The sequence below is a fragment of the Misgurnus anguillicaudatus genome, chromosome 6 (assembly GCF_027580225.2).
Source record: "Misgurnus anguillicaudatus chromosome 6, ASM2758022v2, whole genome shotgun sequence".
Taxonomy (NCBI): domain Eukaryota; kingdom Metazoa; phylum Chordata; class Actinopteri; order Cypriniformes; family Cobitidae; genus Misgurnus; species Misgurnus anguillicaudatus.
The window spans coordinates 19,824,262-19,850,062 of NC_073342.2; the positions used below are offsets into that span (position 1 = coordinate 19,824,262).

The 25,801-nt window shown below is 35.9% G+C and overlaps 4 protein-coding genes across 5 annotated transcripts; 2 read left to right on the top strand and 2 right to left on the bottom strand.

Annotated features, from left to right (window-relative positions):
* The first annotated feature begins 324 nt into the window (after positions 1-324).
* Positions 325-3,000, top strand: armc10 (armadillo repeat containing 10). The gene is made up of 6 exons (XM_055193151.2): positions 325-717; positions 892-1,037; positions 1,191-1,325; positions 1,409-1,585; positions 1,665-1,736; positions 1,887-3,000. The coding sequence occupies exons 1-6, from the start codon at positions 477-479 to the stop codon at positions 2,136-2,138; spliced, it is 1,023 nt and encodes a 340-aa protein (XP_055049126.2). The 5' UTR covers positions 325-476; the 3' UTR covers positions 2,139-3,000.
* Positions 3,001-3,877: 877 nt separating this feature from the next.
* On the top strand, positions 3,878-15,578 carry cax2 (cation/H+ exchanger protein 2). Of its 2 annotated transcripts, none has more exons than XM_055192616.2 (20): positions 3,878-4,069; positions 4,655-4,798; positions 4,892-4,992; positions 6,367-6,475; positions 6,616-6,735; positions 6,930-6,991; positions 7,223-7,381; positions 7,495-7,680; positions 8,181-8,280; positions 9,891-10,032; positions 10,114-10,297; positions 10,379-10,478; positions 10,752-10,873; positions 10,954-10,991; positions 11,063-11,175; positions 12,711-12,853; positions 12,938-13,032; positions 13,138-13,216; positions 14,306-14,414; positions 14,499-15,578. In XM_055192616.2, exons 1-20 carry the CDS (start codon positions 4,012-4,014, stop codon positions 14,570-14,572), a joined length of 2,238 nt encoding a protein of 745 aa, XP_055048591.2. In that variant the 5' UTR covers positions 3,878-4,011; the 3' UTR covers positions 14,573-15,578. The 2 variants fall into 2 exon arrangements, with proteins under 2 accessions (XP_055048591.2, XP_055048592.2); XM_055192617.2 differs by having other exon boundaries at positions 3,879-4,069; positions 4,679-4,798.
* Positions 15,579-17,354: 1,776 nt separating this feature from the next.
* On the bottom strand, positions 17,355-25,744 carry parietopsin. Its single transcript, XM_055192620.2, has 5 exons — positions 25,305-25,744; positions 22,823-23,151; positions 22,367-22,612; positions 22,136-22,273; positions 17,355-17,512 (listed from the first exon to the last, which is right to left on the bottom strand). Exons 1-4 carry the CDS (start codon positions 25,621-25,623, stop codon positions 22,142-22,144), a joined length of 1,026 nt encoding a protein of 341 aa, XP_055048595.2. The 5' UTR covers positions 25,624-25,744; the 3' UTR covers positions 17,355-17,512; positions 22,136-22,141.
* Positions 17,829-19,855, bottom strand: LOC129433897 (uncharacterized). The gene has a single exon (XM_055192618.2). The coding sequence runs from the start codon at positions 19,351-19,353 to the stop codon at positions 17,839-17,841; it is 1,515 nt and encodes a 504-aa protein (XP_055048593.2). The 5' UTR covers positions 19,354-19,855; the 3' UTR covers positions 17,829-17,838.
* Positions 25,745-25,801: the final 57 nt, after the last annotated feature.

Consider the following 25,801-nt stretch of genomic DNA (forward strand, 5'->3'; position numbering starts at 1 on the left):
AAAAAAGTCCTGAACTACAAAAGTAAAATACATTCTTAAATATTAAGCATATATTTTTTGAAAATAATATACATTCATTTAAGTGTGGAGATATTAATTACTTAAACTACAAGGTTGCATTGACTACACACACTCAGTTGATAAAACATTTATATTTGAAATATAATACAAAGCAGCAATATTAAAAAGCGCAATAAACATATATTTACGAAAACAAATCTATTATTATTATTATTATTATTATTTATTTAATACAAGAAATGATAATACATGTTCAGATCCTTGTTGGACAATGCGCGTGACACAACTCCGTGAAACGTGTTGGTCGGCCACTGATGCAATAGGCGCCAACATACACATAAAAACAGTTACCGGACATGAGGAGGAGATTGGATAACTGTGTGAATTGTGAATCTTTATAGGTTATGTCGTAGTTGGTCTGTTTTAACATGTATGTATGAAATCTAAACGGCAGAATGGGAGATGACAATGTCATTGCCCGGTTCGGCAGCATAAAGGCTCTGTTGGGGATTGTAGCAGGCGCTGGAGCGTCATATGGTATTTATAAACTAGTCTTTGCTCGTGTAGAAGATGGTGGAGTAAACAGAAAAAAGTCTGGTAAAAGTGTTGCTGTACAGCCTGGGAGTTTGATGTCCAAAGTGTCTGCATTTAAAGTTGTCAGTAAGAATTTGGATCCATCTGCAGATACCGAATCATGTAAGTGACGTTTGCTTGATAGCTTATGAGAAGTCAAATAGGTGCCAATGTTAGATATGCATATGTTTATTTTTTACATTGTCACCTTCATTTTGGTTGCAGATAAAAAAGACATAAAAAACAAATGTTTCTAAAACACAATTCCATTTATGTTGTGTTTTTCGCTCTCATAAGGTGATGTTCACTCAAGATCTGCTGCCAGTCTGGAACCGAGACATCTTAGTATGCTCCTGTCCCTGCTTCAGAGCAGTCCAAACACAGAAGAGAGGAGAAAAGTTCTTATAACATTAGGAAATGCTGCTGCTTTTACAGTAAACCAGGTTATCCAATCATTTTTTTGGCTTTTAAAGTACAGATCACACTCAGTTTAATGATCTGTAAAAGTGTATTGCCTTGTAGAATAGTAAAATCTCATTTGCTGTTAATGGTGCTTGTACAGTTAATGCATCATATTGATATCATTTATTAATAAGGATCTTCTGCGAGAGTTTGGAGGTCTTCACATTATAGCGAACTTCCTCTCGGATCCATCACCTGACATTAGGGTACAGACGCTGAATGCTTTGAACAACTTGAGCATGAATATCTGTAACCAAGAACAGCTAAAGGTACTGATTTTTTTTCCACACACATGCTTTTCGAGTGTCCCATACTGTAGATACTACAGTTAAACATCTCTGTTGTTGATCAGATATACATCCCTTCAGTGATGCAATTGATTGAGATGTCACCAGTGAACTCTGACCTTCAGCTGGCAGCACTGAGGTTACTCACTAATCTATCAGTCACGGATAATCATCAGCATCTGATGAAGACCTCCATCACCCTCCTCCTCTCACTACTTGTAGTGAGCAATGAAGTCCTACAGGTGAGTTTGTGGTAAAATGTCTCTGAATTATAAGATATTTTAGATGTATTGACATGAAAGTTTTCATTATTTCCTGTAGATTCAGGTCCTGAAGGTTCTAGTAAACCTTTCTTCCAATCCAGATTTGATGGATGATATTGTACAAGCCCAGGTATGTATACAAGTCTCTCATGCAACTATTTTTGTCTTCTGATGTTCATTCATTGCATTTACACAAATATAATAACATTAATTTACATATTCACTTTTGGGACACACTTATGTACTGTTACACTCACAATGTCTCAATTATTGTTAACAGGCACCAGCATCCTTGATTTTATTGTTTGACAGCTGCACGAGCACTTCTGTTCTTCTGCGCCTTCTGGTTTTCGTGGGGAATTTACGGGCGTGGAGACCCTCCATGCAGGTAGCCGAAGCTCTGAGGAGGAAACAGGACTCTTTATATTGCGTTTTGATGGACGGCTCCTCTCAGCTCCACCACAAGCTGCCCTTACTGCTCTCCCACCCGGATGAGGAAGTGAAGGTGCAGGTTGCCAAACTCCTCACATAACCTTCAGGCCTCTTTTGCCTTTATCTGCCAGGCACTGGATCTATCTTACATATTTTTTAATCTTATACTTGTTCTTCTGTATATAGGTGGCATAACATGTTTACCTTCAAAAATGTTGAGGCTCTGCACTAAAAACCTAGCTTTAAATTACATAGAAAATTCAGTGTTGGTAGCTACAGGAAGTAGATGGCCCACTTCAGCAGTGTCCTGGTGGTAAAGAAATGTACATGGAGGGTATAAAAATAACAAGTTTTAAACTTTACTTCCTCAGGCATTTTGAGGACTGTTTGATGATTATATAACAATTGTGAACTCCAATAACTTTCTTGACCAATTGTAGTCTACTAAACTGCCAAACGTTTACTTACTAAGTGAATGAATATCACACATTTGCAAGTATTTTGTCACAAAGTGCTTTGGCTACCCATTCGGGTGATAAAAAGAACTTGACCTGTCTGCATGTTTTTAGGAATGTTTTGGATATGCCTTGAAAAATATGTATTTCTTCTATACTGCATAAAACAAGTTAAGATTAACAGGAAAGAGAAAATGCAATCAGATGAGCCTGATACAGCTATGAACCAAGCAGCTTATTTTTACAGACTATGCATGTTAATGGCATTGATTGTACTGTGACTTTTTGATTTGTGATGCTTGATGAAGCGATTAATTGACATGGCCAGAAATTGTATAATTTAATAAATAATACTGTAATATATTATGAAAATGGTTGTGCTTCACAGTATAATCATTGCTGTTATGGGTGGACAAAGTAAGAGTCAGGTGTCTGAATTTTATTTTGGAATGCTTGCTTATATCACGTTTGTGAAAGATACTTAAAATAAATATTTAATTTTTTAAACCGCTAGTGTTTAATCTAAAATGTCTTATGTCATTACAATCATTTTACAGATATCAGAAATTGCAAGTGTTACTAGTGAATATTTTAGTCCTAGTAGTTCAGTTTTTGACCACAAAATGTTTTATAAAAATGGGTTTTTACTAGTAAAAGTGCATTTCTGATATGTAAAGTTCAACTAGTAATAAATTATTGAGATATCTGAATCTGAACGACAGATCAGTGAAATATTTAAGTATTGAATATGTAATTACAAATTTCAATAATTGTGGGTTTGACTAGTTGAAATTCAATTTTGTGAGTGCTGATGTCACTGATATCAGGAATTACATGATATCATATCACAAGGTCATATTCTGTTCTTTTTTTTTTTTAGTTTAATCAGCTTGCAAGGTATTACATGTTATTTTAAATTTATACTAGTAAAAATTGCATTACATGTATGAAAATTCAAGTTTTGATATCAAGAATGCATTATAATTATTTCTGACGTTGTTGCTATCAAAAATTCACGTTTACTAGGGAAAAATAAAAAATATTTCTAATATCAAGAATTATCTAGTTAAAATTAAATCGTTGTTATCAAAATTTCATTATGAATTTTTCCTGAGAATGTTTAAAATTTAAATCAGCTTGATGATGAATTACATTTCCCACAAGTCTCCGCGATCCGCTCGCTGCCTTAATGGCTAGAAGGGATACAACAATCGCCGAAATCTCGCCCGATGTGCGCTGTTTTTATCCAAATCCTTACCCTAAACCCAGCATTTCACATATTAATTCGTATCTGTATTGAATCTAGCCCAGAACCGCTTTTTCCATCCTAATTCTAACGTTAATACCCACAAACCTTACCCTAAACCCAACATCTCGCGAGATTTAGTCCGTAGCTGTATCCCTTCTAGCCAAAATCGCTCGCTGCAAGTGCGTTTGAATCACATGAGGTAGATTACTGAAACATTACACTACTGTCACTTGAGAGACTTAGCAAGCGAAGTCAGAGAATGAGCTGAAATGACAGCGAATGTAGAGACGAGACGAAGAAAACTCGGTGCAGACACAGAAAAACAAGGTAAACAATACAACAATAAAGGCTTTATTAACGCGGGCGTAAACTGTTGATGTAAAGAGACCAGAGACACTTCAATTGCGCATTGCAATGTATTCTATTTTATAACAAGCAATTACAGTAAGCGATTATTAAATCAAACTGCTATTGATTGTAAAATCTAACTCCAGTTATATAAGCATCAATGCATTATTTTGCTGCATTTTATTCAAGGATAAAAACAAATTCAAGTTCTGAAATCATCTGTTCTTGAAATACACACCGCATGCAGTACACACTTCCCTATAGTTACTGTATACTGTGTCCTGTCTGATGGTTTCATTTCTTTGACTAGATCTGATTTAATCTGCTACAACATCTGTTGAAAACATACAATAATGTTTGGATAGCAGTGCAGTGCGTAGTTAAAATGCATCGTTTTATTTATGGGGAAACGCGTCATTTGGATGTGATGTGTCTTGTGAAAAGAAATGTAGTTTTGAGACATAAACATTTAACATTGTCTTAAATATAACGTAGTCATTTGTATCCTGTTTGCTTAATGGTGTCTATAAACTCTCTGATTTGTGATGCACTTTAATATTGCAGAACCCATCGTATCTCTTTCCTCAGATCTTTTGGAGGATCACAATGGGGTTGGAGTTAATTTCCCATGCGCTGACAGGATCTGTGTTGCTCATGTGCACTCAGATGCTGGAGATGGGGCCCATACATCTAAACAACCAAAGAGAAGTGAGAGACCATATATATTTGTAGATGGGTATATTTTCTCCTGTTATATATCTACTTCTGGTATATACTTTCATAATCTAACGATTTGTTTAGCATGCAGTGTTGGTGATGAAGTCTGGGACGAGAACCCATGCAAGACTACGATAAGTGCAGAAAATGAAGTGGAGGCACAAAAACTTGCAAATAATTATAAGGTAAATTTGGGGACAATAGAAGATACAGTGACCCTGTCTGTGAAATCCAGGCTAATGTCTAATCATTCAAATACTGTATGAGATTAGGAGCATCAAATTTTGATTTCACATTAATTTTAATCTTTGTCATCATGGCCTTACTCGGTCAATATTAAAGATATCAAAGTTACACTCACCTAAAGGATTATTAGGAACACTTGTTTATTTCTTATGAATGCAATTATCTAATCAACTAATCACATGGCAGTTGCTTCAATGCATTTAGGGGTGTGGTCCTGGTCAAGACAATCTCCTGAACTCCAAACTGAATGTCAGAATTGGAAAGAAATGTGATTTAAGCAATTTTGAGTGTGGCATGGTTGTTGGTGTCAGACGAGCCGGTCTGAGTATCTGCTCAGTTACTGGGATTTTCACACACAACCATTTCTAGGGTTTACAAAGAATGGTGTGAAAAGGGAAAAACATCCAGTATGCAGCAGTCCTGTGGGCAAAAATGCCTTGTTGATGCTAGAGGTCAGAGGAGAATGTGCCGACTGATTCAAGCTGATAGAAGAGCAACTTTGACTGAATTAACCACTCGTTACAACCGAGGTATGCAGCAAAGCATTTGTGAAGCCACAACACGCACAACCTTGATGGGCTACAACAGCAGAAGACCCTACCGGGTACCACTCATCTCCACTACAAATAGGAAAAAGGGCTACAATTTGCACAAACTCACCAAAATTGGACAGTTGAAGACTAGAAAAATGTTGCATGGTCTGATGAGTCTCGATTTCTGTTGAGACATTCAGATGGTAGAGTCAGAATTTGGCGTAAATAGAATGAGAACATGAATCCATCATGCCTTGTTACCACTGTGCAGGTCGCTGGTGGTGGTGTAATGGTGTGGGGGATGTTTTCTTGGCACACTTTAGGCCCCTTAGTGCCAATTGGGCATCGTTTAAATGCCACGACCTATCTGAGCATTGTTTCTTACCATATCCATCCCTTTATGACCACCATGTACTCATCCTCTGATGGCTACTTCCAGCAGGATAATACATCATGTCACAAAGCTCGAATCATTTCAAATTAGTTTCTTGAACATGACAATGAGTTCACTGTACTAAAATGGCGTAGAATTAAGGCAGTTCTGAAGGCAAAAAGGGGTCAAACACAGTATTAGTGTGGTGTTCCTAATAATCCTTTAGGTGAGTGTATATTTTCACAGAATGTTCTTTACATTATGATTTTGTGTAGAAAATAGTCAATCCCAAATAAATAACTAGCTGGGATTTGACAGGTTTATATGATTTAGATGCATAGATCCTAATGTTGTTTGTTTTAATGCTTCAGTCGTCTCCTGTCCTGTTTACTTGTGTGCGTGTTTAGTTTGGATTCCGGAAATGGAAAAGTCATGTGACGGAGCGACCCCTGGAAGAGAGATCTGATGTTGTGAAGGAGCTTTACTCTGAGCTAAACAATATTAAACCCTACTCAGGTCAGACCAAGTTACTCTTTTATTACCTACTGTATCATAATACATATCTTTTTTATTAATACTATTTTTAATTTGAACAGTACTAAGATTTGTTTCCACTTTACTGTATTTATACAGTTTCCTTTTTTCTTGTGTTTCAGTGGGTTCATTGTTCAATGCTGGCAATATACTTTATGTATTCCTGTTTGGCTGGTGGATCTCCCTAGTTTATGTTATTGTTGGTGTCCTAATGTTCCTCACAGTTATAGGAATACCATACGGTAAGTGCTGGGATTAAAAAATTGTATCATTAGGCTATTGATAAAACCAATGACCTCTTCATTGCTGCTAACACAACAAGTTGATAAAATGCATACTGTACCTTGAATGCACTTGAATAAAAACTTGAGTGAAATTAGCAGAATATTTAGTGGCATTTCTCGAATGATAACAAAGAGGTCTTTTATTCTTTCAGGGAAACTCTGTTGGAGATTGTCCTGCTATTTTCTGTGGCCATTTGGGAAAGCCATTCAAAAGGTTGCATTTCTTTTTATATCTAAATGCAATTTACATGCTTTGCTACACCATCTTGTCATCATAGACCTTATGATCTTCATGAGTCGCATTGCACACAATGTCTCTTTAGACTTTCATTTCCCTGTTTATTAAAAAATCTCTGCCCTGCCTCCATGAAAATCAAGCAAATGCAAGCTTTTTGATAGATAATGTTTGGAAATTATATTAAAAACAAAATGTTGTTATTTCTAGGTCAATGTCTCAGTGCCAACATTCAGTGTGATGATCTTCCAGGATGGCACTTCTGTAGAGGCGGAGGAGGATGGAAAGCCATCTTCTCTGTTACTGCCAACACCAGTGGAGGAGCCTATAGATGAATCCACAGGAAATCTACAGGAGGAGCGCTATTGGGTGAGACATGTGAAACAGACTTCCGAATGTCTGCAGTGGATTAGCAGGATGCCCATAAACTAAAGCTTACCCATGCACTTGCTCATTTAAAAGTGGATCTCGTTTGTTTTCAGTGTCATGTGAGCACATACGTGTGGCTGTTGGTGGGTTACCCTGTCCTGGCCCTCACACACTCTTTAGTGTGCTTGATCTCCTGGCTGCTGGTTTTTACAATCCCTGTTGCAAAGATGAGCGCCAAGACCTTACACAGCATCCTGCTCGTAAACCCTGAATACATTTATATCAGCCAAGTCACAGAGGTGAGAGCCCAGTTGGTCCATAAAAAGGCAAAAGTCTATTAATAAAGTGGAACCTACAGTATTGTGCAAAAGTCATAAGCCACTACCAGCTATGTATTTTTTAGCTCATTTTAATTACTATCTTTATATATTTTTCGATCTCTTTGTTAAAATACAAACATAAAATACAGGAAATATGTACACAAAATATACACAATTTTCAAAACACAATGGTAAAGTCATTAGGTTAGTGTTAGAATTAAGGATTTCGTATATTTTTGGTTTAAGAGAGCTGGTTCATGCTATTGCTCGTGTAAGAGGGACTCACACTAAATACTGGAGACTTTAGATTATAATTGTATTTTATTTATTTTTTAATATTGAATAGAAAATTCCTGTATTTTCTGGTTGTATTCTAATAAACAACAAGTCTAATTTTGCAATGGTGGTCTAAGACTTTTGTACAGTATGTCTTATACTGGATTCACTTTCACTGATCATTTGTATGTTTTATAATTCAGGTTCAGGATGAGGAAGACGAAGTCATTCTGTGCTGCTATCATGCAGTGAACCTCTACTATTATAAATACACAGTGGATGGGATCAATGTTTTTGCTGTTAGTATCCTGAACATCAAGCACCCAAATGTTAATTATTGTCTCTATTTAGCCTTAAATAAAAATGAGAATCACATGTTGTTTGCCATTTGACTAAACTAAATGCCACTGCCCTGCAGTGTTCAGCTCCAACCTATATAATGTAACACAGGGATTTGTCTTCAGGACATTAAAAATGATTGGTGGATGTGTTTGAATATAGTTAAAACTAAACTATGCATGACAGTAGCATTTTGAGAATAAAGTTAAATAGCTCTGATTTACAATATAGTTATATAAGTTAACACTAACTAATGCATATCATATCATGAGATAATAAAAAATTAACAATTGATGAGTTCAGATGCAAAACCCTCTTAGTGCATCTGACCTGTTTCTTGTAAATTAGATTTTTTTGTCAGGCTTTTACAGTATGTTTAGGTTCAGTAATTTGACTTTAATGGCAATTAAAGGTTATTAGTCAGTAATTGAAATGCTTTATTTTCAAAAATATCACTTAAGTCATTTTATTGGTATTTAAAGGATTAGTCCATTTTCTTAAAAAAAATCCAGATCATTTACTCACCACCATGTCATCCAAAATGTTGATGTCTTTCTTTGTTCAGTCGAGAAGAAATTATGTTTTTCGAGGAAAGCTTTTCTCATTTTAATGGACTTTAAATAGACCCCAACACTTAACAGTTTTAATGCAGTTTAAAATTGCAGTTTTAAAGGACTCTAAACGATCTCAAAACGAGGCATAAGGGTCTTATCTAGCGAAACGATTGTCATTTTTGGCAAGAAAAATAAAAAATATGCACTTTTAAACCACAACTTCTCTTCTTCCTCTGGCTGTGTGGCGCGCCAGCGCGACCTCACGTAATTGCGTAATGACATGGAAAGGTCACGTGTTACATATATGAAACGCACATTTGCGGACCATTTTAAAAAATAAACTGACACAAAGACATTAATTAGTATCATTTCACATACAACAACGTCGTCCTCTTTCTCCACACTTGTAAACGCTGGGGCGTAGTTTCGCATACATCATCTGTGACCTCTTGACGTGATGACGTATTACTTGAGGTCGCGCTTGGGCGTCACATGACCGAAGGAAGACGAGAAGTTGTGGTTTAAAAGTGCATAATTTTTATTTTTCTTGCCAAAAATGACCATCGTTTTGCTAGATAAGACCCTTATGCCTCGTTTGAGATCGTTTGAAACTGCAATTTTAAACTACATTAAAACTGTTATGTGTTGGGGTCCATTTAAAGTCCATTAAAATTTGAAAAATCCTGGAATGTTTTCCTCAAAAAACATAATTTCTTCTCGACTGAACAAAGAAAGACATCAACATTGTGGATGACATGGTGCTGAGTAAATTATCTGGATTTTTTTAAAGAAAACAGACTAATCCTTTAACAAATTTGACTTTCGCTGCAAAACCATCTAAGTGCATGCAAGCTTTTTTTGGCAAAAAAATCTATTTCTTTGGACAAGACAGAGCAAACAGAAGATGTAACTATTGATGAACATTGCAAAATGATGAATTATTAACAGCTTTATTTTATTGTTGTTAATGATAATGCTTTACATTTTTCAAAATTACATCCTTACATAATATCACTTTAGATCTCTTACCATTAGTTATAGTGTCACTAGTGATTGGTTATGTTGACCAAACAAACCAGTTTGCTAGTTCTGAAGTCAAATTTGCCACAGCCGTCAGCTCCATCATTCCTCTCTCCTATTACATTGGCATGGGCATCGCAAGGTAAGGAGGCACAGCAAAACACAACAAATACCACTGAAAGGAAATCATGCAATACCTAATTGTCACATTCTCTCTTCTTAGTATATCCGCTCAGAGCAACTTTGCTGTCGGTGCCGTGGTGAACGCTACGTTCGGCTCCATCACGGAGTTAACCTTTTACATCACAGCCTTGCTCAGAGGTCACCGGCAGAAAAATACATGCCTGCAGGAGATCGTGAAAGCGGCTCTTACTGGGACCCTGCTGGGCTGCATACTTTTTATTCCAGTATGTTACCCATAAGGCTTTAAGGAGACTTTCAGATATGCAAAGTGCGCAATACACAGGCATTACATTTCTATTTCTCAGGGGATATGTATGATAATCGGAGGCATAAAGCACAGGGAACAGAGGTTTAACAGTCGCTCGGCAGGTGTCAGCTCCTCTCTGCTCTTTATATCAATAGGAGGTAAGATATCATGCACTGTTAGGCATAATACTGTTTATTTTGCCCCATCTGTATATTTTTCAGTTTCTATGTTAATTACATTTATGCATTTAGCAGACGCTTTTATCCAAATCGATACCATATACACATTTTTAGCCTACATTTTCGAACCCATGACATTTTGCGCTGCTAATGCAATGCTGTACCACTGAACTGTACAGGAGGACTTTTTAATTAAAGATGACATAATTCACAGTTGATAACATGCGCCAATGTGGTGTCTTGTGTCTTTAGGAGTGTTTGCTCCTACTCTCTTCTCTAAAGCTTATGGGAATCTAATATGTGAGGACTGTACCAACTCTACAAGGACCAACAGCACTGGATCCTTCACATGTAAAAGCTGTCATTATGACCTGGTGAGATTTCAAACGTGTCATCTTACAACATGGAAAAATAACATCGGCTCATTGTTCACGATTTCTTTTTCTTCCACTAGAGTGAAAATAACTACAGTCTGTTTCACAGTCACGTTGAGTAAGTTACTTTAATTTTGTCTCGCGTGTATTCATTGGTAATATTTTAAAAGATTTTCTTTATGTTCTCAGGCCTCTGGTGTACACCGTTTGTGTTCTCCTACCCGTGTCCTACATCATCGGCCTCATCTTTACTCTCAAAACTCATTCGTACATTTATGACATTCATGTTGGTGATGGAACTGGTGAGTTTGTTGCAAACTCTGTAATAAAAATAGTATAGATATGTGCTTTAATTCTAAATGAAGGCACCATTGTTAAGGTTCTAGTTTGTCGTCTTTACAGACACTGTTTATGATAACATCAAAGGGATAGTTCAGCCAAAATTTTTAAATACCCCATGACCCGAAATTCACTCTTAAGCCATCCTCGATGTATATGATTACCTTTTTTAGACAAACACAATCAAGAGTTATATTAGAAAATGTCCTTTATAATGGTTAATGGTGCTTTGCATTTCAAGGCCAAAAATGTCCACACATCCTTCACAGAAGTAATCCACACGGCTCCATGGGGTTAATAAAGGCCTTCTGAGAGCAATAAATGTGATTTTGTAAGAAAAATATCAATATTTAAAGGCGGGGTGCATGATTTTTTAAAAACACTTTGGATAAGGGAGACGGGCTGTAGCCAATCAGCAGTAAGGGGCGTGTCTACTAACCAACATCGTTGCTGCGTTGCGTATGTGTGGGGTGGGTCTATCAAAAGAAGGTCCAGATTCTATTGGGGTAGGGGCGTGTTTGTTTAGGTGATTTCAAATATCAAAATTGGCTTTCAGAGGTCATGCACCCCGCCTTTAAAACTTTACAAACTAAAAATCTATCTTACATAATGGATGGATAGTTCAACCAAAAATTGGAGGGATAGTTCACCCTCAAACCATCCTTGATGTATATGATTATCTTTTTTTATGCAAACACAATCAGAGTTATATTAGAATTTCTTTTTTTAATGGTAGTAAATGGTGCTTCGGATTTCAAGCCCAAAAAAGTCCACTCATCCTTCACAGAAGTAATCCACATGGCTCCAGGGGGTAAATTAAGGCCTTTTGAGGGCAATGGATGCGATTTTGTAAGAAAAATATCAATATTTAAAACTTTACTTACTAAAATAACTAGCTTCGTATAGACTTTTTTAGGCTTGAAATCAGAAGCACCATTTACCACCATTATAAAGCTTGGAACTGGCAGGACATTTTCTAATATAACTTCAATTGTGTTTGTCTGAATAAAAAGATAAACATACATCAATGATGGCTTGAGGGTGAATAAATCATTGCGTCATTTAAATTTTTGGCTAAACTAACCCTTTAATGCACTTTCAGCTGTCACATTTGTCAAACACTGTTATCCACAGCGACTTAAAGTGAATTCAAGTGGAATCAAACCCAGGACCTTGGTGCTGCTAATGTCATGTTGAGCTACAGAAATCAATAATCTCTTACAGTACATTTTTGATTATGAACTTGTTTAGAAACTTCTTAAATATTCTGTTATGTTTTATTCTCATATTGCTCTACTCTATTTATCTGTAATGATGACAAATGATGTCAGTAAGGAACCAGTCTCACAGGCTTAGAAACAGCTAGACAAAGCAGAACGGAGCAGAAGGGAACATGTGGTCTCTTACGTGTACCAGTGGTCATAATCATAATAATTAGTTTAATTTCAGAAGTCAGTGGGATATGAGACCTGACGTATGTGTGTGTGTTTGAGCACAGCAGGTCATCTAGGAGCATCAGTGCACTGGTCCCGCTGGAGATCTTTACTCATCCTGATCATCGCCACAGTTCTGATGTCTGCCTGTGCCGACCTGACCACTGAACACATTCAGCCCATACTCAATTATCCATCTATATCTCAAGTTAATACTCCTAACACACACACACAGACAGTCAGTCAAACAGACAGTACATTTGATCTGTTTTGACTTTTCTCTTTATATCAGTATTTTATAGGTGTGACTGTTTTAGCCATGGTTCCTGAAATACCAGAAATCGTCAATGGAATCCAGTTTGCTCTCCAAAATAAAATCAGCTTGAGGTCGGTTTCCTTTTTAGCTTCATTGAGATGAAACTCCATTCGGGTTCACATTGAATTGGGTCCTCTTCAGTGTGATCAATGCATGTTAAATGTTTTATTTTACAGTTTCGAGGTTGGAAGCTGCATCGCTGTGCAAGTGTGTATGATTCAGATCCCGATCTTGGTTTTATTCAACGTCTTTTATGTGAGTGGATTTGGAATTGACATCTTCTAAACAACAGTAATTGTCCTATTTCTTGTGGTTTCACCTTTTTGGAAGACTTTTGGGATTTTATAAAGATGAAAGCAATTCACCGTCACAGATACAGGGTTCCCACAATCATGGAAAATTCAAAAATCAGAGAATTTTAGTAGTGTTTTTCCATCCCTTGAAATGTCATGTTATTAATTGTAGTCTTGGTCATTTCAAAATATTTCTTGTGGTTATTCTAAACTATTTGATCATTTAGATATTTCTCTATATAAAGTAATCACAAAAACAACGGTTTGTTCATTTTCGTGCAAGTTATGCAAGTTAAATGGTCAGATTATCTGAATAAATAAGCTTTCCATTGATGTATGGTTTGTTAAGATAGGACAATATTTGGCAGGGATACAACTATTTGAAAATCTGGAATCTGAGGGTGCAAAAAAATCTAAATATTGGGGAAAATCACCTTTAAAATTATCCAAATAAAGGCCTTAGCAACACATATTACTAATAATACATACATTTTTGATATATTTACTGTAGAAAATTTGCCAAATATCTTCATGGAACATGATCTTTACTTAATATCCTATTCCTAATGATTTTTGGCATTAACTCTTTCCATGCCATCGACAAGTTATCTCGTCAGTTAAAGGCAAACATTTCCCTGCCAATGACGCTTTCCTGTTGAGTTTTTACAGTAATCTGTAATCCCGCTATTATCCACTAGATGGCACTTTTACCCAATTTATAAAAACTGAAGCAAAAACAAATGTAATTCATTTTAAACTCCGTGTATGTTTTAATAATCATTCTGAATCTAATCTCTAACAAAATTCATTTAAAAAAATGCTATTATTACAGCTTTTTGCTAAAAAAATATATTTTTAAAGAAACCTATCCATATTTAAGAGGTTTTAAAAAGAGAAGAAATTTAGATAAAATGATAGGTGGCAACTTTTTAAAAAGGGCTGGCGGGGATTGAGTTGAAAAAGTAAAACACCCATGCGATTTATGACATGGGTCACAAATATTACTGTCTGATGTGATTAATTTTTTTATTATTGTTTAATTCTGGAACAGGATGTTGGGTTTGTACTCCTCTTCAGTGACCTGCACCTGTGGGCCAGCATCTTCAGTGTTATTGTTGTCAACTATAGTTTTATGGATGGGAAATCTGATTACTTTCAAGGTAAGAGCTACATTTTCGAAAACCTATTTAATCGAATGCTTTTCACTGAAATGTTTTTTTTGTGTATTTGTGTTGTATTATCAGGTACTGCTCTAGTAGTGGTGTATTTTATCCTACTTGCACTGTATTTCTTCGCACCCTCTCCTCCTGGATGCTGAGAATATCAAACATTGCAGCTCGTCGCATTCACAATGTGAATTTCCAAAACTATGAGAGATTATATTATTGTAAGTTACTTTCAATTTTACACTGTTCTATTAACAATTCATCCTTTAGCATATCATTAACAGTTCTTTCACTTCTACAATAAGGACTGAACCTATTTCAGCACTTTAATATGTATATACTGTAGTCTTAGGTACAAAAGAAGGCTTGAGACAATGAGAGGGCTTATGGATTTAATATTTTACTAAAAATACTGTGCATAATAAATAATGCATTTTGGACTGTTCAGAAATAATACTTAAAGGGATAGTTCACCCAAAAATGAAAATACTGTTATAATTTACTCACCCTCATGTTGTTTTAAACATATATGAATTTTTTATTTTATTTTGAAAAACATAAAAGAAGATATTTTGATAAATGATGGTAAGCACACAGCTGACCGTAACCATTGACTACCATAGTAGGAAAAATATTATGTAAGTATTGTGATAAATGATGAAAAAGATATTTTGATAAATAATGGTAAGCACACAGTTGATGGTACCCATTGAATTCCAACATATTTGTTTTCCTACTATGGAAGTTAATAGTTACCATCATTTATCAAAATATCTTCTTTTGTGTTCATTAAATTAATACAGATTTGTAACAACATCAGGGTGAGGAAATTATGACAGAATTTTCATTTTTGGGTGAACTATTTATTTTAATATAAAACATATTTGGTGTTTTACAAAAGAAAGAGTTTATTTTTAGTTTATGTTCTAGTTAAACTAGCAAGTTGGAAGTGATGGTCCATCAATACTTGAACTTCATATAGGGGTGCGTGGGGCAAAAACTAACGCGGGGTTAGTGGTAACACGGACTGTTTACATTGTTGCACAAGGTTGAGCTTTTTGTTTTTACAGTATTTTTTCACGCTGTAAAAAGACAATCTCCCGCAAATTATTGTAAATGTATAATGTTTTTCCAAAGAGTTATTGATGAACGAGTGTTTTGGTGCAGGTAAGTACATTTTTTCATCACATTTTTTTTTCGGTTTCTGGGTTGGGTGTGTAAAATATCAAATCCAATGCTATGTCATATTAATCAGTGTTTTGTTGATTAAAACAGCATCGTTTTGAAATATGTATGCAGCTCTTAGCGACTTTTTTTTGGTGGGCTTGAAAATATTTTGACCCATCGGGGTTCATTGTAACGCTGTGTTACACTAACCCCTCAGCACTTACGATATGAAAACCGCTAATGTTTGCGTAATTCTTGCTTGCGTTGTTTTAAATAGACTACGCACGAATGATTGCTGACTGCCAACAAAATAAATGTACTGTCTTATTATTGTTTGTATCCATTTATAATTGAACTATTGTTAGAAAAGGGCTAGATGAATGAATACAGTGTAGATACCTGTCTATTATAGACAGATATATAAACAATATCCACTTCAAGTATAAAGACAAAATAGTACTGAAATATTTGCAAGTGTTACAACTAACCCCCTGCCTGTTACAATTAACCCCACCTATGGGGTAAGTTGTAACGTTTGCACTTCTTTGCACGTTTGGTGTAATTTATTTACAATATATAAACTTGTAAGTACTAGAAACAAACTTCAAATGTTAATTCGTAGCAGAGATGTGTGTGATGCTTGTACAAAAATATAATTAATCAAACTCAAATAATTTTTGAATGAAAAAAAGCGTTAGGTTGTGCCCCGCTCTCCCCTATTTGAACCCTTACAGCTGATGTTTACATATAGAAAAGCCATATTTTGAAGGTATTTGTATTAATGAACAGAAGTATGTGTACCTACTGTACAGTATTGTATGTTGTTCAGTGTCTATCTATAATATGGTATGAATTTGTACAAGTTTCTGTATGTGTACAGATGTTTCATTTAACTGTATTTAATACTTTATTTTCTAAATATTTCTGACAAAAATGATTGCATTTAAAGGCGGGGTGCATGATCTCTGAAAGCCAATTTTGACATTTAAATTTATGTAAACTAACACACCCCTACCCCAATAGAATCTGGACCTTTTTTTGATAGACCCGCCCCACACATATGCAACCCAGGCAGGCAATGATGTTGGTTAGTAGACACGCCCCTTACTGCTGATTGCCTACAAGTGTGTTTTGGTACTCGGCCCGACTCCCTTTTCCAAAGTGTTTTTCAAAAATCATGCACCCCGCCTTTAAGGATGAATCTTACTAAGTAAAGCAAATAGATGTGTTACATTATATTGTCCTGAAAATGTATTAGTATAGATAATGGTGATATTTGTGTATTACACTTCCTAGTGTTCAACACAGATATTACTCACACTGCCTTTAACATGTCTATAACGCAAAACACAATAAATAAAGGTTTGTGTTTAGGACTTTTAATTTGTCTGCTGGGACAGAGTAGGGCAACAACACTTGAAATCATTGAATACACATTTTAAACATACACAGTAGATCTAAATTCAGGTCATATACTGTATGCTAAAATCTTCAGCTTTTTTCTGTCTTTATCTCATTTAATGATAATACCTTATACAATAGAAAATATATCATTAGATTTGTCCAAATACATTTAAAAGAAGGCAGTCAAAGTATTAACTTACATTGTGAAAAATATATATTACATTTTCAAAATATAAAAGTTAACAAAAATGACTTACAGTATATGTAATAAGGTCTCTTTCACCATATTGTCTATATTAGCATTAGCATCATTTAACTCCAGTGTTGTATCCTACAAATGTCACAACACTTACTGTACAGGAACTCTATGGACCAATAAAAAACGCTTTCCATTTAGTCTTCAAATAATAAAATTCAGTGCGAAACTGAGGGTTGACCGCTGCATAGATGATGGGGTTGGTGAAGGAGGTCATGCAAACCACAGACACGGTAAAAATCTCCAGCTGTCGGAAAACCTCAACCTGAAAAAACAAAACAAAAAAAGGGTGCGATGACCTTATTAGCTCTTGTATATGTGGAAGACCCTAGAAATTAAATTGTATTAAACGTTATCAAGTCGAATGCGGAGGAGAAGCACACCAGATCAAAAATAAATGAATAACCGGTACACTGAAAAAAATATTCATTCAATTTACTCAATTTTTTAAGGTAAGCGGTCTCAATCAATTTATTTAAGCTACATTTAAACAAAAAAAATAAAAATACGAAAAACAAAAACAAAAACTTTTGTTTAAATGAACCTAATTAAATTAATTGCGACCACTTACCTTTAAAAGTTTGAGTAAATTTAATTAATAATTTTTTTCAGTGTAAATGGTACCCTGAGACTCACTGTTTGATTCTTGTTTTGGTAAAAGAAGTGATTCAGGAACACAGTCCCAATAAGTGGGATCCAAAATATGAGGAAGGTGAAAATAATGTATGCAGAACGCTTGGCCAGTTTGCTCTCTTTCTTTGTGTTCCCCTTTTCTCTTTGAGCGAGGGATGGCATCATGCAGACGGCCCCCATCACCTCCTCTTGGGGAGCTGTCGTGATCTGATCATCCCCATTTGATGCTGGAGATGTTTCTGTTGTGGTATCCTGATGAGCGCTTGCACTTTTTTTATCGGGCGATGAGGGAGGCAGTTCAACTGCTGGATTTGGGTGGTCGGTTGTCTCCGCACCCCCTTCTTCACACGTTTTTCCAGCAGTCTCTTGGTATGCGTTTAGCTCTGCATCCACTTCTTGATTTGTTGATGTTACAGAAACATTTTCATCAGTATTTTGGACGTTTGGCTCTACGGCATCGTCTTTATCATTAGCTGGTGATGTAGATGTTTCTCCAGGATTTTCTTGGTGGCTGTGCAGCTTGGCAACACCGTCTAGATCTAAAACATTAGATGCATCATTGGGAAGTTCATCTATAAAAGTGACTTTTGTTTCTTTAGGTTTTTCAGACACGCTATCCAGTTTATCCATCGTGTTTAATCTAACATATTGTTCAAACTCCAAAGGTTTTTCCAAATTGTATTCATTTTCAACTGGTTTAAATTCGTTATTTGTACCTAAACCACTCTTACTATTTTTCTTTATTTCTTCTTCTTTCTGATTCTTTTTATCTTCTTTCTTCTCAGAAGGTATAAAAGACCCCTTATCATATATTTTCCTTCCGTGTGCTCTCACCAAAACAAATATGCGGGTGTAAAATCCAATAATGACCGCCAAACAAACGGACCAGACGGGAGTCAAAATATACAATCCAAAAGTGTCGTAAGAGTCCAAAGTGTGCACGCGCCATCCCCTGCACCTGACGTACACCGGCGAGTCTTTGGCAAATATCACGCACAGGACCGATATTAAGATCGGCACCACCCAAGTCAATATAATAGATACCGTTACCCGTTTCCGACGCTCTGCGTTTTTAAACGGACGCGCGACGGCTTGATATCTCTCGGCGCTGATGCACGCCAACGTGAACAACTGCACGCAACAAATAAGAGAAAAAGACGCAATCTGTGCGCTACAGAAAACAATCCCGAAGTCCTTTGCGGTGCGCACGCTCAGAGCGATACTGAGGAGCAACGGGCAATCGATAACGCATCGTAAGGTATCGATAACAGCCAAATTCACAAGGAGTGCATTGTTGGATGTCTGGAGTGACTTTTGACGGTACACAGCCCAAGTCACAAACAAATTGGCGAGAGTTCCTACGTTCAAAGTTACAAGCAAAACCAGACAGTTGGCCACCGCGAACGCAACTTCTAACGTGCTTTCATATGTGTTGTTCACGTGTCCTGAAAATCCAGTGAAATTACTTCTCATCTCCAACTGGCATGTATAAAAGTGAAAGTAAAGTATAAAAGTGGATTAAATCCATTGTATTTTAAAGTCCATGTTGATGATGACAATGATCGATCACTCCATAGCCTGGTCCACGAGTGCTTATACTGAGAGCCTTTAGTTTTAAACTCTTTATTTGAACCCTCGTGACATCACCATAGCTCTCAGTTGTTTGCGTTTTGCAATTAACACCCTGCAGGGTTCCTGGCCACCAGGGATTTTTGGGGTGTTTTATCAAGCAATTTGTTGGTTCCTAGATGTCATATCCAGAAACTAATTCTGCTAACTACACATGGGCCAGGGCACAGGGGTGCGGGGGATTTATTATTTCATCCTCCGTATTTCTGCTACTGAGCTGTTTTATTATTTGAGCCTTTTTGTATAATAGATCTGTTTGATGGCTTTTGAAATACTGTAAACACTGTAAGACACCTGAGATTTATATTTTTAAATCTAATTATGCAAAAATGTGCATGCTTTTTAATTAGACTATGCAGAAATAGCATGGATCTTTATGGTCTGGTTATCAAAGCGAAAAATTATCTTATTTAGAAAGATGTTACTCTCTTTAAGATTTCTCTAACCATACAGGCACTTAATTTTAGTGTACTAAGTAGAACCTCATCTTTGTAATATCTAATATTTATATACTAGATTATTTTTATGGAATATATTAAAAAGAAAAGGTAAAATTGAACAATTTACAGTTTACAGTTAGTTGATACATCAGCTGACACAAACTAGCAATGAACAATATATACTTACAGCATTTATTAATTTTTGTTAATGTTGGTTAATAAGCAATTGTTCAATGGTTGATAATGTTTAAATCATTTATTCTTGTTTAAATCATTTAGATAGTTTATTGTACATTAGATAATGTTAACACATTGAATTTTTGTTTTTAAAATTGCCAGTAACTTAAAGGAATAGTCTACTCATTTTCAATATTAAAATATGTTATTACCTTAACTAAGAATTGTTGATACATCCCTCTATCATCTGTGTGCGTGCACGTAAGCACTGGAGCGCGCTGCGACGCTTCGATAGCATTTAGCTTAGCCCCATTCATTCAATTGTACCATTTAGAGATAAAGTTAGAAGTGACCAAACACATCAACGTTTTTCCTATTTAAGACGAGTAGTTATACGAGCAAGTTTGGTGGTACAAAATAAAACGTAGCGCTTTTCTAAGCGGATTTAAAAGAGGAACTTTATTTTATGGTGTAATAGCACTTTTGGGAGTACTTCGACTCGGCGCAGTAACACCCTCCCTCTCCCATTATGAGAGGAAGAAGGGGAGCGGACTTTTTAGGCGAGTCGAAGTACTCCCAAAAGTGCTATTACGCCATAAAATATAGTTCCTCTTTTAAATCCGCTTAGAAAAGCGCTACGTTTTATTTTGTACCACCAAACTTGCTCGTATAACTACTCGTCTTAAATAGGAAAAACGTTGATGTGTTTGGTCACTTCTAACTTTATCTCTAAATGGTACAATTGAATGAATGGGGCTAAGCTAAATGCTATCGAAGCGTCGCAGCGCGCTCCAGCGCTTACGTGCACACACACAGATGATAGAGGGATGTATCAACAATTCTTAGTTAATTTAATAACATATTTTAATATTGAAAATGAGTAGACTATTCCTTTAAGATTAACAAATGCTGTAGAAGTATTGTTCAATGTAGCTGATGTAAATGTAACAGTGTTAATGACTAGCCTATACGCTGTAAAAAAGATTTGTTGGTTCAACTAATAAAAAGTAAGTGTTCGTGCTGCCTTAAGATTTTGAGTTAATTCAACTTAAAGTCCCCATGAAAATACAATGAAAAACTGTCAATTGGTTTGGAATATTTCAGTTTTTTTTGTGAGCTTCATTATTTTAATAAAATCTTAATCTTTAATTAAAAATGCAAATCTCCTCCCCTCCTCAAACGATCTCTCTTTACTTTCGGTTATTTGGTATGGCAGGTGAGCGGGGTCTGGGAGAAGATCACTCCAATTAGCAACAGGACCAAAATTCAAGCGATCCAATCAGATCTCGATGGACAATTTCAAATCCAGCCCTGCCTTATTTCATTTCAGAAGCCGGTTTCACTCGGATATACGTCACCACGGGGAAATTACTCAATCGATATTTCTGTTTCATTGCTTTAAAAATTTTAGACTCAACATCTTTACTAAGTTAACTAATATTTTTAAGTTGAACAGCATAAACACTTTAAGTTGAACCAACAAATTTTTAATTTCTTTTTTAAATGTTTATTTGCTTACTGTTAAAAACATAATTTATACTAACAACTTTATTTTTTGACATAAATATGCATTTTCTTTAAATCAGCTTTGAAACAAGGTGCATTGTAAAAAGCACTATACAAATAAATTTGAGTTCAAATGAATTGAATTAAAACAAGTTACTAAAAACAGATATATACTTTCAAACTCACTGTTTTCAAAATATTTTACTGTTATTTATATAGCTTTTTTATAGTTTGTAGAATAGAAAACATACTAGAAAACAATTTTTTTTATAAACAACTAAAAAGTTACCAAACGGCCAGCTCTGTAAATTTCTTACCATTCAGTGGATTAAAGTGAAACAGACTAGGCTGCTCAATTTTGGTAAAAATCATAATCCCAAATATTTATTCCATTGAAATGTGCAAAAATTGAAATTGGTTAATTGCACAGCCCTTAAAGAGACTGTAGCCTATTTAGTTTCACAGGTATGCATAAAAGTACACGATGACGCACATGCACAGACCTCAGATCAAACTGGGACTATCTTGCAGCTTGTACTGGTTGGGCGACTCCTCTGTGGCGTGCACATATTAAGACTCACTGCAGTACCACGGGGAATGTATCGACCACAGGACAGGATCTCCAGAGAGGACTCCCGGAACTAGATGGCAAACATATTAAAGATCAGCTGTAAACACGGCAAAATATTAATGCATACTGTATTGGAGTTGGAGGCAAAATAAACAGTACACACCCGTTTATAGGTCAGGAAGTAGATAATAGGATTGTAAACAGGGCTGGTCTTGGCAAAATACATAGGCATGGTGGCCACCAGAGGTGATATGTAGATTTCTGGATTCACAACTACAACTACAGAGATGGCAGTATAAGGCAGCCAGCAGATGAAAAAGGCTGTGATCATGGCCAGGACCATTCGATATGCATGTTCGTTGTCCTCCAGGCAGTTTTTTCCACCTTGAAGCTCAATGCTTTTGTTGATCTAAAAGCAGGAGGTGAATTGTGTTCAAATGGTAGAGCAATCATCGATTTGATTCATAGGTAACAAATATTGATAAACGATATATTACACTGTAAGTTGCTCAGCTACCAGATGCATAAATGTGATGTGATATTGGACTGTCTGCAACACTGATAAATAAACTATGTAGTTTAAGAGCCATGAAAGCATGCAATAAGAGCTGTCATCTACCTTCTTCATGGAGATAAGTACGTTGGTGTAACAGTATATAATGATGGCCGTGGGTAAGATGAAGCAGAGAATAGTGTAGAAGATAAGGTAGCTGTAGTTATTCCAGGACCTCTCCTCCCAACCTAAAGAGCAGGACGTCTGGACACCCTCAGGTCCGTATGAGCTCCAGCCTAAAAGTGGAGCGCCAGCCCAGAAGAGGCAATAAAGCCATACGAACAGCAGACCCATGCAACTTCTGCGAACGTTCAGCTTAAAGCCAGCCATTGGTTTGCAGACAACGTTGTATCGCTCATATGCCAGTAGTGTGAGAGTACACAGAGACACCAAACCTAGAAGATATTAAATGATTAGTTCACCCTAAAAATGTCATCACTGTCGTAGAGTACAATTTCATACAATAAATGTGGACAAAAATTTAGTTAAACAATTTAAACGAAGTTGCATTTTTTAACACTGTATTAAAGGGTTAATTCATCCCAAAAATGTCATCACTTCTGAAGAATACGCTTTCATACAAATAATGTGGACAAATTAAGTTAAACAATTTAAACTTGTTTTCATAAGTTATGTCAACTTATTACAAATCAAATCTTAAAGAGGACATTTCACAAGACTTTTTAAAGATGTCAAATAAATCTTTTGTGTCTCCGGAGTACGTATGTAAAGTTGTAGCTCAAAATATCATATAGATAATTATAACATGTTAAAAGTGCCACTTTGTAGGTGTAAGCAAAAATGTGCAGTTTTTGGGTGTGTTCTTTAAACTGCAAAAAAGCTGATCTCTGCACTGAATGGCAGTGCCGTGGTTGGATAGTGCAGATTAAGGGGTGGTATTATTCCCGTCTGACATCACAAGGGGAGCCAAATTTCAATTACCTATTTTTTCACATGCTAGCAAAGAATGGTTTACCAACAACGTTACTGGGCTGATTTTTTTTCACATTTTCTAGGTTGATAGAAGCACTGGGGATCCAATTATAGCACACAAAATTATGATTTGTCCCCTTTAAAATAATATGTTGAATTGATTTGCATAACAAAGTTTTTACAGTGTATTAAGGGTTAATTCACCCCAAAAATGTCATCACTTCTGTAGAATACACTTTAATACAATAAATATGGGTGCTATTAAAGGGTAAGTTCGCCCCAATACAATAAATGTGGATACACTGCAAAAAATTATATCAACATATATTTTGTTACTTTAACTTAACAAATTAGGTTAAACCTTTTAAACTTATTTTTATAAGTTATGTCAACTTATCACAAGTCGAAATTTAAAATAATACGTTGAATTGACTTGCACTTTTCTATACAATAAATCTGGATATTAAAGGTAGGGTATCGCATTTTGAAAAATGTTAACGTAGGCGACTAGCAATGAAATCTATCCCAACCTCCATTCAAATCGCCATCCAAAGTCACGCCTCTTTCAAAACACATGAACACGCACAGATCAGATGGTCACATCTCATGTCTCATTCACCAGTGAGAAAACTTTGCAGTACAAAGTGAATAACATTACCAAACTAACCAACATAAAAAAACTGGTTTACATCAGAATTAGTTTAAGCACACTTTCGGTTGTGTAGACGTAGTATATTGTTACGCTAATCCGTAAACGAACACAAATTTCACAAGCAACACAATTTTTCATCAAAGTAGAATATCCATCTTAATACAAACATATCACGTACCTACCTTACCAAAATAAACTGTGCAACGACCCTTTCAGACTCTTTGCCTCCTGCAGCTGTTTGCATCTCGTGGTAAAGCAGTTAAGTTACCAATGTTTGGTTTTTTGCTATTTGCTGATCCAGGCAGTTTTTGCTGTTGTGGTTATAAAACATGTATTTCGTTTTGTGGCTCCTGCGCAGGTTGTCAATTCAGCAGAAAAGTTTGCCATTCTCCCTCTTATTACAGACGGGAGGTGAGGGCACGTGAACGCGTCAATGACGTATGATGTCTGTGTGAACAGGCTGCGCGGTGGCATTCAAATTACGCTTACGGATGAGGGACAAAAAAGGCAACGTCCATTCGGACTGAGATCTATGATTGGTTGAACATTTTTTGGTCCGACGCCTTAAATTTTTACAAATACATTTAAACATGTGATGGGATGTAAGGAGACTTTTAACCAGCATAACTAAAAATGTTCAGATACCCTGCCTTTAAAAGGTTAGTTCACCTCGAAAATGTCATCACGTCTGTGCATTTACATACTGTACATTTTTCCATACAATTCATGTGGACATTAAAGGGTTAGTTCACTCAACAAAAAAAAGTCAGTGGAATAAACTTTTCAATACAATAAATGTAGAAATCATCACCAGATAAAGTCATTATTCAGCCATTAACTCAATCTTGATCAAAATTTGTCTAAAATGTTTAGCAGTATCTAGCAAATGTCTTAAAACTATAAGATGTAATATAAATAAGATGAAACGATGCATTATAAACAAATAAAATACATACTACTCACCAAAGTAGTTCACAGCAAAGCCCTGAAAAACACAAAACGGTTCTCCTAAAAAGAAAGATCCTTTATAATTCGTGATGGTGACGATTGCTGAACCGCAGGTGGCGATCATAAGATCCGAGATCGCAAGGCTGAGAATAATGATGTTCATCGCATTGAGAAAATGCACATTTTTAAGCATTACGACGATCACCAGCGAGTTATTAAACACGGAAAGTAATGTGTTTATAAACATGAGGTACGAAAGTATGCTGTAGCCCACACGTGGAAAAATAGTAGGCTGTACCATCACGGAAGTATCAGCCGGCGTGATGCTTTCCATGCTAAAAACTGTAGTCTGGGAGCTCCGAGGTCACACAGCAGTGTGTTTTATAACTGGTTGGTCTTTTATATTATTGGCTTTAAACAATGAGATTAAATATTGGCTCCATTTCATACCTGATTTTTTATGCCACAAAGAGCTTAATGTAATGTGAAGCACCTGCTCTCCCATATCTTAG